The 18,491-nt window shown below is 35.9% G+C and overlaps 2 protein-coding genes across 18 annotated transcripts in view; both read right to left on the reverse strand.

Moving 5' to 3' along the window:
* The window catches only part of LOC129421780 (protocadherin alpha-C2), a 160,828-nt gene that overhangs the window by 68,987 nt on the left and 73,350 nt on the right, over positions 1-18,491 (reverse strand). For 16 of the 17 annotated variants that reach the window (XM_073854475.1, XM_073854468.1, XM_055177318.2 and 13 more), the window contains exon 2: positions 15,471-15,482. In XM_073854475.1, the coding sequence (XP_073710576.1) occupies positions 15,471-15,482 (12 nt within the window). Of the gene's footprint in view, positions 1-982; positions 3,498-15,470; positions 15,483-18,491 lie in introns of those variants that run through there. The other variant, XM_073854469.1, reaches the window with a different exon arrangement.
* LOC129421787 (protocadherin alpha-2-like) lies at positions 4,236-7,563 on the reverse strand. Its single transcript, XM_055177357.2, has one exon. It carries the CDS (start codon positions 7,258-7,260, stop codon positions 4,867-4,869), a length of 2,394 nt encoding a protein of 797 aa, XP_055033332.2. The 5' UTR covers positions 7,261-7,563; the 3' UTR covers positions 4,236-4,866.

Consider the following 18,491-nt stretch of genomic DNA (forward strand, 5'->3'; position numbering starts at 1 on the left):
TTTTAAGGTAAATGGTTGCAGGCAATTCAATTATCTACATTTAGACATATGAATTTAGTTGAACTTAAGTGTTTTTAATTACCTTACCGCAATTAAATTACATTAAGTTAATCTGAATAAATATCTAATCATGTTAGTTCTACTTAAATGAAGAAATATAAAAGGTATCATACAGCAACATTAGCAAACACTCAAATGACACAGAAGCTGATTATGGTATTGATTTAAAAACACATGTAATATGCCTAGAAACCATTTACTATGTTTTATTAAAACGGAAAACAATTTGTATTGAATTAAACCAGCAAATTTTATTTGTGTTGCATTTAAAAAGGGTCAGATTAATTTTTTTAGATAAATGCAATGCACAAATAAAAATGTTTTCAATTAAGTTATCTGTAATTCTTCAATTATGCCTACTCTAAGAAATGATTGTAAAAAATTAAATGTGTCCAAAGTAAAAGAAATTAAATTGCTACATTATCTTATCGCAGGAAACAGGTCCATTATCAGAATAGTATATACAGTTAGAATATGAGCAGCATGCTTTAAAAGCACAATCTATAAGAAAACTGAATGTATTTAAATGAATAGACGACTTAAACACGGACACAATAAGCAAAATTACCATCAGTCCGTCTACAGTATCACTACCTTTTCACCACTAAACAAGCTTGAGACACAAGCAATATATACAAATTACAACCATTACAACAAAATCACATAAACAGCGAGTTAAACAAGGATTTGCGTTTCAGCACCACGGACAGCTCCAAATCAGCGTTCACTTTTAAATCAACATCTCCAAGTCCTTTAAACATACATTTTTCACTGATCTGTAGACGACAACAGAAAGTATACTGTTCCTTGACTCAAAATATTTGTTTGCACGCTAAAACATGCCCAAAACAAAGACCAAAACTATCCCATAGGAACAAACAACAAATATTACATATAAAATTAAATCAATTTAATTTCTTACCTTTTCTTTATTTGGAAGTGTTTGTGTTCTTGTAAAAGTGTCTCCTCCATTAATACTGATCAATTCTGCATCTGCAGGCGGAAATGGCGCAGGGAAAACCACTACGTCACTTTTAAGTGTATCCGAGTTAAAGCACACGTCGTACTGCTGAGTGGATTTGGAGTAAGACCAGCTCCCGTCAGGGTGGGTGGTGATCATTGGGGTGCTGTACCTGCCCAAACTGCTGTCTGTCCTGTGACATTTCACAGCTATCAAACTGATGAGGCTCAGTAAAAAGATAACTGACACTGAAACAATGGCGATCAGCAAATACAGATTTAAATCCGAGAAACTCTCTTCCTTCAATGGTACATGTCTGAACGGAGTCTTGACGTCACTTGCACTTTCAACAACTACGACATCAATAGACACAGTTGCTGATAGTGAGGGCTCTCCGTTATCACAAACCAAAATCACCAACGGATGAGATTTTAAATCATTGTCACTCATTCTCCTCTTAGTCCTGATCTCCCCGCTGCTGGTTCCGATTCGAAACAGATTGTTTCCTTTGGGTTCAGAGACGTGATAAGACAACAGCGCATTGTAACCGGAGTCCGCATCTACAGCCCTGATCTTGGCCACAAAGTATCCTGCCTCTGCAGAATAGGGAATGTTCTCGGTGTTAACGGAACCGTGCTCAGAATAGGGCGCGAGAATTCCGGGACTATTGTCGTTCTCATCCAGAATAAAAACATTCACAGTCACGTTACTGCTGAGCGGAGGAACACCAGAGTCTGTGGCCTGAACTTTAAACTGAAACGTTTTTATCTCCTCATAGTTGAAAGACTGCAAACTGTGTATATCTCCACTGTCAGAGTTTATATTGATCATTGATGTTACCGGGCCGCTTTTAGAGCTTTCTACTAATGAATATGCGATCCGGGCATTATCACCTACATCAGGATCAAACGCAGACACTGTATGAATAACAGCTCCAATCTGACTGTTCTCTTTTACATAAACATTAATGACGGACTCTGGAAAGCGCGGCGCGTTGTCATTCACATCAGACACGTGTACAGTAATGACACTGGTACTAGAGAGAGGCGGAGTCCCTTCATCAGTTGCTGTGATTGTCACATTATATTCATGCATGCTCTCTCTGTCCAGATGTCCATTAACTACTAAAGAATAAGAATTTTTGTAATTTGTCTCAAGTTTAAATGGCACTTTGTTGGAAACAACACAGTTTATCATGCCGTTTTTGCCACCATCGTCGTCAATCACTGACACGAGAGCGACAGCTGTTCCAATACTTGCATCTTCTTTTACTTTAGACAGAAGTGTCGTCACAGTTATCTCGGGCTCATTGTCGTTTATATCCAACACCTCTACAAGCACCTTACAGTGCGCTGATCTCGGAGGCTGCCCTTTGTCACTGGCCTGTGCGCGGATCTCAAAAGCATTGTGCTTCTCGAAATCTATGTTACCTTTCACGGTGATTGCCCCAGAATTCGGATCAATTTCGAAAAGCTGCAAAATTTTACCCTGATCTCTTTTAATTAAAGAATAAACAATTTCGCTATTCGGACCTTCATCTATGTCTGTCGCATTTAACACAGCAATCGTCGTTCCAATAGCCACATTTTCGAAAACAGTTGTTTTATACGACGACTTACTGAAAATGGGAAAATTATCATTAATATCTAAAACTTTAATGACTATTAAAGAGGTGCCAGTTTTCGATGGTGTTCCTCCGTCTACAGCGGTCAGTGTGAGCTGGATCACAGACTGTTTCTCTCGATCTAAAGCTTTCTGCAGCACTAATTCAGCAGATACACTCTGCTCTCCTCCTTTGTTCACAGCTAAAGAAAAATATTCATTTGAGTTAAGCTTATATGTACTTATAGAATTTTTTCCAACATCTGCGTCTGTGGCATGATGCAAAGAAAATCTAACCCCTGGCAAGGTGCTTTCTGCAATATCTAGCGTTTGTGATTTCTCACTGAAAGACGGAGAATTATCATTGATGTCCAAAATACTAATTTCTATTTGATAAAGCTTCATTGGATTGCTGATAACGGCTTCTACATTAATCGTGCATTTAGGTGATTTGTCACAAAGCTCCTCTCTGTCTATTCTATCATGTACATACAAAAATCCAGTTTTTAGATTTACCTCAAAATATTTTTTCTTGGATCCCGTGACAATCTGAAACATGCGCGACTCCAGTTCCTGAACATTAAGGTTTAAATCCTTAGCGATATTTCCCACTGATGTTCCCGGATTCACCTCTTCTTGTACCGAATAGGACAGCTGTCCTGATACGGCATTAAAACAACACTCCAAAAGAACAAACACAATACAGGTCACAAAAGATTTTCTTCTATTCGGTGAGATCATTATGACATCAGATAAAGCAACGATGCGCTGATAGAAATATGGTATTCCAAGTAATATCAATGCGAATTAATCGAAGACAATACTCCATTTCACAGACACAAAACGAGGCCTCTACATTCTCTGCCGAGTCAAGTCTTACTGAAACAAAGCCCGGTGAAATCTCCGCCCTTATTTAGACAGGGAGGGGTATTCCGATTAAAAAGATCATTCGAGACTCAACGGGCTGCGGTGACACCATGAGGACTTGTGTATTAATATCAACCATTAAAATAACAACTTCATAAAATAGCTGATGATGAGATATTTTTAATTTTTCAACTACTGAAACAGTATACTTGGAAAAAATGTGGGCAAAATGCTAGAAAATGCTGGGGCATTTTACAGTGAAACACTTTAAATTATCTGATATTCCATATAACAAAAATGCCTCATTTTCTGATAAGCTTAGATATTAGATTTATTCTAGAGCGTTATAAAGAATACAAAAAAAATACTCCTTGAATTTGGTCAATTTTAAGGTAAATGGTTGCAGGCAATTCAATTATCTACATTTAGACATATGAATTTAGTTGAACTTACTTAAGTGTTTTTAATTACCTTACCACAATTACCACAATTCAATTACATTAAGTTAATCTGAATAAATATCTAATCATGTTAGTTCTACTTAAATGTAGAAATATAAAAAGTATTATACAGCAACAGTACACATTAGCAAACACTCAAATGACACAGAAGCTGATTATGGTATTGAATTAAAACACATGTAATATGCCTAGAAACCATTTACTATGTTTTATTAAAACGGAAAACAATTTGTAATGAATTAAACCAGCAAATTTTATTTATGTTGCATTTAAAAAGGGTCAGATTCATTTTTTAGATAAATACAATGCACAAATAAAAATGTTTTCAATTAAGTTATCTGTATTTGTTCAATTATGCCTACTCTAAGAAATGATTGTAAAAAATGTAATGTGTCCAAAGTAAAAGAAATGAAATTGCTACATTATCTTATCGCAGGAAACAGGTTCATTATCAGAATAGTATATACAGTTAGAATATGGCCAGCATGCTTTAAAAGCACATTCTATAAGAAAACTGAATGAATTTATATGAATAGACGACTTAAACACGGACACAATAAGCAAAATTACCATCAGTCTGTCTACAACATCACTACCTTTTCACCACTAAACAAACTTGAGACACAAGCAATCTATCAAAATTACAACCATTACAACAAAATCACATAAACCCCGAGTTAAACAAGGAGTTGCGTTTCAGCACCACGGACAGCTCCAAATCAGCGTTCATGTTTAAATCAACATCTCCAAGTCCTTTAAACATAAATTTTTCACTAATCTGTAGACGACAACAGAAAGTATACTGTTTCTTGCCTCAAAATATTTGTTTGCACGCTAAAACATGCCCAAAACATATGTGACCAAAACTATCCCATAGGAACAAACAACAAATATTACATATAAAATGAAATCAATTTAATTTCTTACCTTTTCTTTATTTGGAAGTGTTTGTGTTCTTGTAAAAGTGTCTCCTCCATTAATACTGATCAATTCTGCATCTGCAGGCGGAAATGGCGCAGGGAAAACCACTACGTCACTCTTCAGTGTATCCGAGTTAAAGCACACGTCATATTGTTGAGTGGATTTGGAGTAAGACCAGCTCCCGTCAGGGTGTGTGGTGATCATTGGGGTGCTATATTTGCCCAAACTGCTGTCTGTCCTGTGACATTTCACAGCTATCAAACTGATGAGGCTCAGTAAAAAGATGACGGACACAGACACAATGGCGATCAGCAAATACAGATTTAAATCCGAGAAATTCTCCTCCTTCAGTGGTACATGTCTGAACGGAGTCTTGACGTCACCTGTGCTTTCAACAACTACGACATCAATAGACACAGTCGCTGAAAGTGAGGGCTCTCCGTTATCACAAACCAAAATCACCAACGGGTGGGTTTTCAAATCATTGTCACTCATTCTCCTCTTAGTCCTGATCTCTCCGCTACTGGTTCCTATTCGAAACAGATTGTTTCCTTTGGGCTCAGAGACGTGATAAGACAGCAGCGCATTGTAACCGGAGTCCGCATCTACAGCCCTGATCTTGGCCACAAAGTATCCTGCCTCAGCAGAATAGGGAATGTTCTCGGTGTTAACGGAACCGTGCTCAGAATAGGGCGCGAGAATCCCGGGGCTATTGTCGTTCTCATCCAAAATAAAAACATTGACAGTCACGTTACTGCTGAGCGGAGAAACACCAGAGTCTGTGGCCTGAACTTTAAACTGAAACGTTTTTATCTCCTCATAATTAAAAGACTGCATGCTCACGATCTCTCCTGTCAATGAGTTTACTTTAAGGAGCGCTGAGATGGGTGTACCGTTGACATTGCTTTGTAGTAAAGAGTATGTTATATGCGCGTTGTCCATGATATCTGCATCAGAGGCAGTCAGTGTGCATATAACTGAACCGACGTTGCTGTTTTCGCGCAGATACGCGTACTCGACATTACTCGGAAAACGAGGCGCGTTGTCATTGACATCAGCGACCTGCACTTGTATTATTTTATTTCTGGACATCGACGGCGAACCTTCATCTTCAGCAATGACCGTTATGTTGTACTCTGTTAAGTTTTCTCGGTCAAGTACACCATCTAAAATCAATGAATAGTAGTTCTGAAAGGACGAGTGTAATTTAAACGGACTGGACCCTGCAAGTCGTACACGCACTGCTCCGTTTTTACCCGAGTCTGGATCTGATACAGTCATCAGCGCAATCACCGTGCCCTTCCCCGCGTTCTCATCTACCGGGCTAAGAAGTGATGTTACAGTAACGTCTGGAGGGTTATCGTTAATATCTAGGACCTCTATCAAAAGTTTAGTGTGTCCCGACATAGTCACCTGACCTCTATCAATGGCTTGAACTCTAATCTCAAAAGCATTATTTTCCTCGTAATCAATATCCCCTTTAATTCTCACATCTCCACTTTGCGCGTCAATATCAAACTTGTCCAAGATATTCTGAGGCGTTCGACTAATAAAGGAATAAATTATCTCTCCGTTCAACCCTTCGTCTAGATCTCGAGCTTGCAGTCTAGTAACAGTGGTGCCAATCGGTACATGTTCCGTGACAGGCACTTTATATAACGATTTACTGAAAACCGGAGCGTTGTCATTAATATCCAAAACATCAACCTTAATCATCACGGTTCCTGTCCTAGCAGGCGATCCGCCATCTATGGCAGTGACCGTAAATTCAAGGCGCGGAGTTTTCTCTCTGTCTAATGTTTTTTGAAGGACCAATTCAGCAGATACAGTTTTATCACTATGAGTCTGTACATCTAAAGAGAAGTAATCATTAGTTGCAAGCTTATATGTCTTAACTGAATTTACTCCAATGTCTGCGTCATGCGCGCTCTCCAAAGGAAAGCGCACACCAGGAGCTGTGCTTTCACTAACATTAATAGCTACATAGCTCATGGGAAACACAGGAGAGTTGTCATTAATGTCGATTATGTTTATGTTTACTCGGTAGAGTTGCAGTGGACTGTTCACCACGACCTCCAGATTAACAGAGCACGAGGGTGCGCCTGCGCAAAGCTCCTCGCGATCAATGCGCTCGCTCACCTGCAGAGCGCCCGTCTCTGTATTAACACTAAAATACTGCTTTTTAGAACCGGACACTACGCGGAAGCCACGAGACTGCAGGTCTTTTACTGAAAAGCTTAAATCTTTAGCTAAATTACCGACTGTGGTTCCCTGCTTTACCTCCTCTGGCACATTGTATGAAACCTGTCCGGTTACAGTTTGCAGAACATGACAGACCAGAACGTATAAAAAGCACGATATTAAATGTCCCTGTGTATATATAAACATGATTGCACTTTATTCCTACAGAACGAGCCTAAAAAATGATCTTCAGCACCAATCCGATACCTTTAATGTCGATCTGAGTGGAGATTCCGCTTCAGCCTGTGATCAGACAAAAGAAATCATCCAAGCCAGACAAAATACAGTAGAAGTAAATCCACACACCAATATTTAAGGCGTCCATCAAAAATCCTCAAAAACGATTAATCCAAATGCCCGATGTGGTATTCCACAAAAACCTACATGTCTTTTGCCAATAACGAAGCTGAATACATCAAGAGGCAAGAGAAGCAGAGAAAGAGAGCAAATGCAGAGAGTGAGAGAGAGAGAGAGAGAGAGAGAGAGAGAGAGAGAGAGAGAGAGAGAGAGAGAGAGAGAGAGAGAGAGAGAGAGAGAGGCAATGACGATGAGGAAGAATGAAACGCCTTTCCACAGATAGTAAAACAATAGTGACACACAGTGGCCTTCACATGAACTGCTGTGAGTGTGCATGACAGAGAATACAGTGCCAAATATGAATATATGCACCTCATTACAACAGTATAAAATTTGTACTGTGCTCCAGTCTAGTAGTGAAAAACGTTATTTATTCAATATATTCATACAAGACAACATTTGTTTAGATATTACATACACTGCAAAAAATGATTTTCAAGAAAATATTTTCTTAGTATTTTTGTCGTTTTCAGTAAAACTATCTAAAAATTCTTAAACTACGATGCTTTTTCTTGATGAGCAAACGACTCAAGAAAATAGTTTTATATCAAATTTAAGGGATTTTGTGCATAAAACAAGCAAAAAATCTGCCAATGGAATTTTCTTGAATTTAGTGTTTTAGAAAAATGTTCAAGATTTTTTTGCTTACCCCATAGGCAGATTTTTTTGCTTGTTTATGGCACGAAATCACTTAAATTTGATATTTTTGGTCTAAAAACTAGACTTATTTTCTTGGGTCGTTTTGCTCATCATTTAAGAATTTTTTTCTTTAAAATATTTTTTGCAGTGATAGTTTTATTTAATTCTGTTATATGCCTCAAATTGTCTCTTTATATTTTAGTGTGAAATCTAATTGACTTTTAATTAATAATAATTTAAAGTCCCAACAGTCAGCACAGAATATACTCTTTAATCTGACTTAAATGTCAACATGATCAAGTCAACAGCCAGCTATACTCAAAGGTTAGGTATAACATAAAAACACTAGCCAACATACATTGTGTCTTACATAAGCCTACAGGCTATAAGATTACATTAATTTATTGCACATTAAAGTGTGATGACTGCAAAATACAGTGTGAAACATGGAGAGAATCACAACGATTTAAGTCCGCTAACAATCAAGGAACTATTATTAGGAATAATTTTGAGACATTTACACAGCAGGAAGAAACACTGCTGCTACCATAAAAATCTTAAGATGGCTGCTGGATATAATAATATAATATAATATACCAAGACTAAGTTAATCTATAGGTCAAGAACATAAGTACACATCCTTATTTTAGGAATTTAAAATGTATTTACGGTTTATAAACTAAAAATTAGTAACACTTTACAGAGGCCCTATTTCAACATGAACTTTTATAGCCTTAATTAATTTTAATATTGACAAATACATTTTGTACATCAAAAGTTGTGTCTAATAATATTAGTTAATGCACAAAGAGTAAGCACATACAAAGAGTAAACAGACATATTATTTAAAGATTATTTAACCCATTGACAAAGATTATTTATTTCTGCAAAAATATTTTGATAATTATTTTGGCTAATGTATTACATAATTGAATTGGACCATAAAGTGAATATCAAAAGCTACAATACACTCTGTTTTTCACAGCGATGCCACCTTTAATTTAACATTTATTACTATGATCATCTGTACAACCTTTTTCCACTACAAAGAGCTCTGTGAATGTTAAAGGTTCTTTATGAAACCATAAACTCAAAAATGGTTCTTCTATGGGTGTCAAACTCAGTTCCTTGACGGCCAGTGTCTTGCAGAGTTTAGCTCCAACCACACCTGCCTGGAGATAGAGGTAAATTACTCAAGAATTTTTACTTTACTCGAGTATTTTTTTTCCAAGTATCCGTACTTTATCAGAGTAATTTTCTTTGGCAAACTTCAGTGCATACTTAAATTGCATAATATGCACAATACTGTACTTTTTGCTTGACTTTATTTTAATAAAAACAAAATGTTTTTTAACCTTCAATACTTAAATACATAAAATTTAGTACTTTCTTTCATACTGTTTTTACCTAACATTTAAGTACTAGATTTTGTATGTAACTCAATGATATATAACGTGAAATGTAGTAAAATAAAAAGTATGATATTATGCTTCAAAATGTATTAAAGTAAACGAAAGACACCCTGATAAAGTACAGATAAATGAAAATATTTTTTGATTAAGTAAAAATACTTGAGTACTCTACACTTAAAACTAGGTAGAGGTTTCTAGTAATCCTGAAGTTTGATTAAGGTTGGATCTAAACTCTGCAGGACAGTGGCCCTTTAGGAACTGAGTTTGACACCCCTGTTTTATGGCAGTGGTTTTCAAACTTTATGACCCCAATAAACTTTTTGTGAGAGACCCCTACCTAAAATACACCTCAATTGATATATATTTTTATGTATAACAAATATACAGTTTGCATCACTTGGGGTTATGCTGTATGTATAAAATTATAGATACAGAAATAAACTATAATGATAAATAAACACCTAATAAAAATATATATATTTCCTTGTCTTTTTTCAGAAATTCTTGGGGAGCCAAACTTAATGTTTGACAATTATTCTTGTATACTTTATTTATCCATGTCCTACTTATGTTAAAGGTTATCATAAAACCTGTTAAATAAGAATAAACAGAGTTTACAGTGACTCATTTACAGTGAGAGAGGTGTAATGTTTCAGTTTATATAGAGTGGGACCTGTCTATTTACTTATGTTGATCTATTCTTGTGCATGCATGTGGCTCAATATTCCTGAAAACATGCCTATGAAATAGAGAGAAACAGAGATGGTGTGCATGGGTCACATTTTGTGTAATACAGGGATTAAGCTTTACTGGCATCCTCCTCTGTCTCCTATTTGCTCAAACTGTTTTCAGATATTTATAAATCATAATCTTCTGCACTGGTTTAAAAATGAGGGCACATCAAAATGGGTCACAGAGAGATAGAATTGTCTTTTTAGATCACACCATACCATAAAAAATATACACACATAGATGGAACATCTCTTTAGCTCGATAAAATGTTTAACCTTTGGCATGAAAAGTACTGAAAGCAATTAAATAAACAACTTTCCAAGAGAACAGGAAATCAATATGTTGTCTATTTACAGTGAAACAAACCGGTTTCAAATGTACATTCCTTTAATAAAAATATGATTAAAAAGCTCTGTGACGCATTTGTAGTTGTGTGTGTGTACTGTATGAATGTTTAATAGTGTGCTATTTTGGTTGCTATTAGAACAAACCTTGCTTTGATTCAAAATAATTTATAAGAGATTGTGTAATTGTGACTCTTGACTTTGCAACTGTGTATGTGTGCACTGCTGAAATGAGACATAAATAATGATGTGCAATACAGAAAAATTGTAACTATGGAATAGAGACTTTAGTGACCTTTATGTGCCCGTTTCTAAGTTTGCAGGGCAGGAGCTGTTTTCTGGTGTAACATGCCTAAGGATGCACGAATGCTTTGCGGACAGCAGAGGGAGTGATTTGATAGCGTGTGTAATATCATCAAGGGTGGGGCTGTGGACACTGTTATAGAAAATACAGATACTAATATTGGCAAATATTATCAAATAAAGTATTTGTAAACTAATCTGAACTGAATTTAGTGTTAATATGCTACATAATGTTTATTTAATGGACTGCATTGAAATGCATTATGAAATGTTTGACACATTGAGGATAAAACTAAATTTTTATAGAAAATTGAATGTGTAAACCAGATAATTATCTTTCAAAGACAAAAATAAATTATAATACGTACAGACACATGTATGCATGTTCTCCATGTATGTAAATGCTAGAAAAAGAGAGAAATGTGAGAAAAGGGGGGAGGGTTGATGTCGTCAGGCAGCAGATGAACCCACAGAGCACACATGTTGCCATGGAAACAGCATTCAAGTAGGAGGGGATCCCATTCTGCTTCAAGAAAACTATTCCAAGGACAATTCATCTAACGCGCAATGAATCCTAAAGAGTTTAATTCTTCACTAGCTTGTTAATATTAACATTACTATGACAGAATAATGAGGATTTAAAGCAAGTTCTATCTGACACGTGCGGGTTGAAGATCAGGTCTGCCGGTGCCGTGGTCATTACTGCTTAATTCCCATCACCTCCCCCACAGAAACACAACAGATGCTGCCAACACACCCTGCTGCGCATTACACCACTACTGTACACCTGACATTTGTCTATGTGTGATATAAAAACAAAGCATAACAAACCTGCATATAGTTTCAGGTGAACTGAAGCAGGTGCGGATAAATAGATCCGACAGATCTAAATAGATCTATTATATCTGTTACTAATCTTACTGTAAGGAATTCATCAGTACATGTTACTAAAATTCTACTTATTTCCTTAAACAACTTTTAACCCCTTAACCACCTGATGGTACATTACAATACAGCACAGAGATCATCAATCAAAGCGATTCCTGGCCACATGTTTCCCTCATTGAATACTCAGATTTAATTATGTCACAGTACAGATATAAAATGGGTTGGGACTGGATTTCATGTTGAAGTGAAGCGATGTCTAAGAGGATCTAAGAAAGTGAATCTAAGACGATCTACAGTATCATTCCTAAAAAACTAACACAGGCAAAACAAACTACGTACAAGATCTCAGGCACACAAAGATTGCCTATATATCCCGCACGTCTACATCTTTTCTACATTTCATATTTTGTAACTACACATGGAAATAAACCAAGATCAATTAATCAAAAGCAAACAAACACAACCACTGAGAAAGATGAACCTCTGAGAGGATTTTAGTCCAAGTAAAGTTTAATCAATTATGTCTTTACTCTGACATAAATAGGCCAGGGGAGGGTGGGCTGATCTTACCTTCGAAAGAATAGACAATACAGCAGACACATTCACTCCATCCAATCTGTGCTTGACAGAAACTATTTTAGTCCATAAATAAATAACATATTACTTTAATAGAAATGTTTACCACACAGATAACAACCAGTCAGCAAAACCACATGGACGTCCATCAATCTCCAAACAATCTGAATGTCTCAATCTGTATAGTTTGGATTTGGTTTAGATGTGACGTCTGGCAGCTGCACACAAATTAAATCATCTCTAATTTACTTTTCCATCAAAATCCCAGAGAAAGCATCAGAGACAAATCTGAATAAAACATTATTCTTTAGATCTTTATCCTTCAAAAAACAGCGACATGGAGCAAGCGCAAAAGAGAGAGAAGGTGAGGGGTCCTTTTAGTCAGCTGGCCTCACAAAACAAGAATACCAAACCAAAAATAAACTTGGTTAACTAAACTAAATCTTGTTACACAGACAAATTGCATACTCAATAAACACAACCTCTCATTACACTGCAAAAAATGACTTAATGACCTAAGAAAATAATTTTAGATAAAACTATAAAATTTAAGTGAATTTAAAAAAAGCAAAATTATTTGCCAATGGGGTGAGAAAATTTTGCTTAAATTAAGTTTTTAAGAAAAAAAATCTTATTTTTAGATTTTTCTCACCCCATTGGCAAATATTTTTGCTTGTTTTAAGTTTAAATTGACTAAATTGTATATTTTTGTCTATAAACTACACTTTTTTTCTTAGGTCATTTTGCTCATCAAGAAAAAGCATCAAGATGAAAACAAGACAAAAATACTAAGAAAGTCATTTTTTGCAGTGTACAGAAACAACTAACCCTGAGATCCTAAATATATTTCACAAAAACTAATAACACTAAACAAAAACAAACTTTAAATGCTAACAAAAACATCATAAAGCGTAAAAGTGTAAGCAATGTGTGCAAATTTTTTTGTTTTTGTATACTGTATTTGCACAAAGTATTCTCTTTCAATTTTAATTTCATTTAATCCAGTAAAAACAAATGTTAAAGTTAATTCTGCATTTTGTATTCAATGTCACTTGACAATTTGTTTCACCTCAGTTTTGTTTCAACAGTTTGTAAATACTTTATTTGTTTCAAAACAACACAACAAAGTGGCCCTTGTGCACAAAGTCCATTTATGAACAGATTACTGAGTCTGTCATGAAAGTACTTGACTAACCTACACAAGAACCAAATCTGTTCATAAGAACAGAATGTCCACAAAAATCATGTAATTTATGCATACATACTGTATATGTACACACACAGACATAACTAAAGTTAAAGATAAACTGATGATACAAGTCTGTGTAAAAACAAAATACAGTATAAAAGGAGAGCAAGTGTTTTATTAGGGTGGAGTAAAAAGCTACTATGTGGATGAAACGATTAAAGCCACTTTAATCCTAAAATAGCCTTTTCAATGGGTTTGAAGCAGTCTCTGCAGAGAGATTCACATCGACCGCAAGCTCTGATTGGCCTCATACACCCACTGCAACAGCTACATCATTATTTGATTGGTTAAACACAGCTCTGTTAGATGCTTGTGGTTGATCTGATTGGCCGAGGTGTTGCTGAGCACAGTTCTTTAATGACTGAATGTATGTCTGTCCGCCTCTCAAGAGATCAGTTATCCAATCAGGTGAAAGTATTGATTTATACTACAGCCAGTTTTGTTCACAGATTTACGAGCCACACCCTCAGAGAAACCAGGCACAACCAGTGTGTTTCACAAGGACGGATGACACATAAATCTCCCACACACACTGCTGTAAATAGGTCATCACCTACTAAACCAAATCAATTGTAACACACAATCTAGTAGAAAGATGAAGCGCTTATTGACAAACACTGTCTAAGTTTATGGGACAGGCTGTGAAGTGTGTATGACACTGACACACTCACACCAAAAGAAAAAGAAAATAATTACACTTATCAGCCACCAGGTGGAGATTCTTATTTATGAGTCAGCTGTGAAACAAAGAAACTAATGAGCGCTGCCTCTCTCTCTCTCTCTCCCTCTCTTTCTCTCTTACACACACACACACACACACACACACACACACCAACACACACACACACACACAATGTCAGAGGAAATGAAAATGCATCTCTCATATTGTAAGCAGCTCAGAAACGTCAGACAGATCCGATAACACTCAACAAATCATGGTAGTATCTGACTGTACAGTGCTATGTAATAAAACCCATCCTTCCTAGATTTAGGAATGTATTTATTAATTTACCAGTCATTTTTACCATTAAGGATACCCCTGATGTATAAATGAGAGGATGTGTTAAATTTAAACTAATTCTGGACCGTCAAACTAAAGGTGTGTTTTATTCAAACCATTTGTAGTATAAATATATGAAGTTATGTGATTAGTGACCTACTATAATATTCAAACTAGAGAAAAGGAAGTAAATGATACAACTTAAGTACACACACGCACGGACGCACACACACAAGCACAAACACAGTAGCAGTAATCCAGTGACCCACTGTCGTGACAATCCTATTTGACATTATTTTCTCCCATACAGAGAATAGCATCCAACTCTTCAACCTTATTATTTGCACAATACATACAGTATATATTGTACACTATATATCTCCTTTAAATGTGCTTGTGCTCAGTTACAGATGGATTAGCTGGAAACACTGGCGTGTATGTTGTATAGGTTAAGTGTGTAAATGTGCATGTGTGTGCATGTGAATGTGGATAAACTGGGTAGTGCCGCAGGCATGCGTATGTGTGGGGGTTGTATTACTGCAGGATGACATCAGCAAGAACACATATGGGACATTTCAAGTGGACAGAAACAGAATCCAATGTTCCTGAAGTTTTATTCTATTTTTGTCTCTTTTGCTCTCTCTCTAACACACACACACACACACACACACACACACACACACACACACACACACACACACACACACACACGCTGAACATCATCTTTCACTCTTCTCATCAAAACTTTATTTCTCTTGGTCTCATGCATTATTAAGAGCTCCAATTCTCTAGTGTGTTTTGGCTGCACACTTTTTAAATCTACAATTATATAAATCGACTTTTTCAAGATGTCTTACCTTTAGCGTGCTCTGGAGAAACAGCAAACCCACGGAGAGCATAAAGAGACCGGAGGAGAAAGAGAGAGAAAGAGAAGGTCAGTGTTGTTATCGGTATCTGCAATGTACACACTTTCGATATGTTCAGTTTGACAACAAACACAGAAACATCAGACTGCAGGTCCAGCTGCAATGAGAAACAAAAATTTAGTGTCACACTGAAGAACATACATTAAAGAATATTCATAAAGCAAACATTTTTCAAGAGACTGCATTTATCTTTATAAACTGGGAGATGCTTTAACCTCGTAAGACCAGGGGTCTCATTTATAAAACTGTGCGTAGGATCCTTACTAAAAGTCTACGTATGCAGAAAATCACAAATCACCTGCAAGTGTGCGCACATGAATCATCCTCAGATCACACCCTGCAAGCCCATTCTCCCATCAAGTTTGTTTTTTATAGATCAAAACCTTTGCGTGGGAACTGGTGAAAGCATGTTTTCAGACTTGTTTTGTGCATACGCAAGCTTTATAAATACAGTTTTTTTATTCTTTGCCCCATAATAATTAATTCTGTGTAACTGGAACCTGTTGTACACAAAAGTGAACAATTACACTGTTTCATGTTTAAAGCATTTTAAAAACATGCTTCCTAAACCCAAGATAGCTGAAAGAAATCTGAAAAAAAGACAAACCAAAGCTTGGGTCTTAGGATGTTAATGCGAAGTGAATGTATTTAAGGTACATGTTCATCTTCTATACTAGATGAGTTATATAAACATCTGAAAAAGCAGAAACAACTAGTCTAACATAATAAAATGTAAGCAATTTCTCCATACCAAAGTTTTCATTAGATATTAAAACAGTACAAAAGCAGAGCAAAAGAGTAAGTGCACAACAGTGATGAATGAATATGGGCTATTAGTTTGTGAAACTGGAGGAGATGTGCATCTTCAGCAGTTTATTGTAGATTGCAATAGATTTAGATTCGCCTAGAAAAGCAAAACAGACCCATAAGATATCCAGAATTTCTTTAATAGACCATCACCTTCACAATGCTTTTTAACCAGAGCTTTGACCACTGTTTGAACTCCACTTTGTAAACACAAACCACATCCTCTGTGTTGAGCAAAACACCATCAACTCAGACATTTACTGTAGATGATACAAGATCCTCCAGAGACCTGTACAACTGCAGATATAAAACAATTAAATAATACCTTTTACATTGAATATAGGTTGAAACTACCCACAACAGCAACATACAGTAGTACAGTACAGTGGACTCATGTTTAACAGAAATTCACAATTTGACTTTGATTTGAGATTTATGCCAGCATCACTGATCAAATTCAGATGGATCAAATTTAAAGTTAAAGAGTTCATTCAGCACATTAAATATAAATAAGATGTTCTAATAAACTTTAGATACTAAGATGAAGGTAACATGCCCAAATTTAATAACCTGGCTGGCTTGCTGAAAGTCAAAGCATATGAGCTTGCATTGTATACTGATTAGCAACCTTATAATACTAGTATTTCAATTTTGCAATATTTTAAAAAACAACAACAAAACGAGTAAACAACAAGGGACAAAATCACATGTTTACCATTGTAATACCACAATGAAGGCTGGGAATACGACCGAAAGGAAACACAAGATCTCCAAAGGTTAAGTCTGGTAACTCTGGCCTGCAAATTTTTATTTTAGAAATTAACAATGAAAGCTACCGTAACAGTGCATGTATATACACTGTCAGAAAAAAAGGTCCAAATTGTACTTATTCTGTTGCTCGGGTGTTACCCTAAGGTTCCATTTTGTACCTTTACAGGTATACTAAACATAATACAATGTTTTTTGTACCTTTTTAAATGTATCTTTTTTAGGTACATTACTGTAACAGTTTGTACTCCTAAAATGTAACTGGTACAAAATTGTATTTTGAGGTACACAATAGGTTACGGTATAAGATTGTACCCCAAAATGTACTACACTCTTAAAACAGATGTGTTAAAAACAATACATTAGTGTTAGTTTAGGGACAAAACTCATTTTGGGGCGGTTTTCCAGAAAAAGTTTAAGACTAGTCCCAGACTAACCTGTATGTTAGTGTTGTCTTGATCGAAAACAACTTGCTCTGACATATCTTAAAATTAGGGGTGTCACAATTCTCCAATTCTTCGATTCGATTACATTTTTGATTCTAAGGTCGCGATTCGATTCTCGATTTTAACTCTTTTTAAAGATAAAAATGCTATGCCATTATTTATAATTATTATTATAGTTTCACATTAACATGCACATTGCGTGCTTTTCCTTTGGTGAGTCCCGTGCTTCTTTCCCAGCCCCATTCCCCTCTCTCCACCCTGTAGTTTCCCATGCTCTCTGTACATCATATGTCTGTCAATTAAAGGCAAAAAATGTCAAAACAATTAAGAAAGAAAGAAAGTCTAGTGTGACTGCGGCTGTAAAGGATAAAACTATTCAACATTTTTGTGTGAATTCTAGGAGTGCTAAAACAACCGAATACCAGGCAGATTGAAGCCGATAAAAGAGAGGCTGAGAAATACGGTGCATTTCATCAGTATGTGGGTGATTCTCACGAAACCATTGAAACACCACGGCACTAATGATTTTAGCTTTAAAATGTGTAATATAGTAACATAAAAAAGCATTAGAATTAACACAATACTGTGTTCTACCTTGCACAATGTGTGATTTCAACATACGAATTTATAATTGTAAATTTTATCTCATTTTCTGCTGAAATTCTCATTACCGCAATGTGTCCGGCTGCGTTTGAACATGCGTTATGTTGTAATTTAATCAAATTAACACAAAAATATTAAGAAAAAAAATAAATGGATGTTTTGCTAGACTACTTTAGATGACAGAAAAAATATTTACTGAATATTCATGTATAATAATAATAATTAAGAAAAATTTGGAAAATTATGTGTCCATGCCTGATGTTCTCATCCTCCGCAACACTTTTTGAGAACAGTTTAAGCACACATACAGAATTTTAATAACGTTTGA

This window comes from Misgurnus anguillicaudatus, chromosome 16 (assembly GCF_027580225.2).
Source record: "Misgurnus anguillicaudatus chromosome 16, ASM2758022v2, whole genome shotgun sequence".
NCBI lineage: Eukaryota > Metazoa > Chordata > Actinopteri > Cypriniformes > Cobitidae > Misgurnus > Misgurnus anguillicaudatus.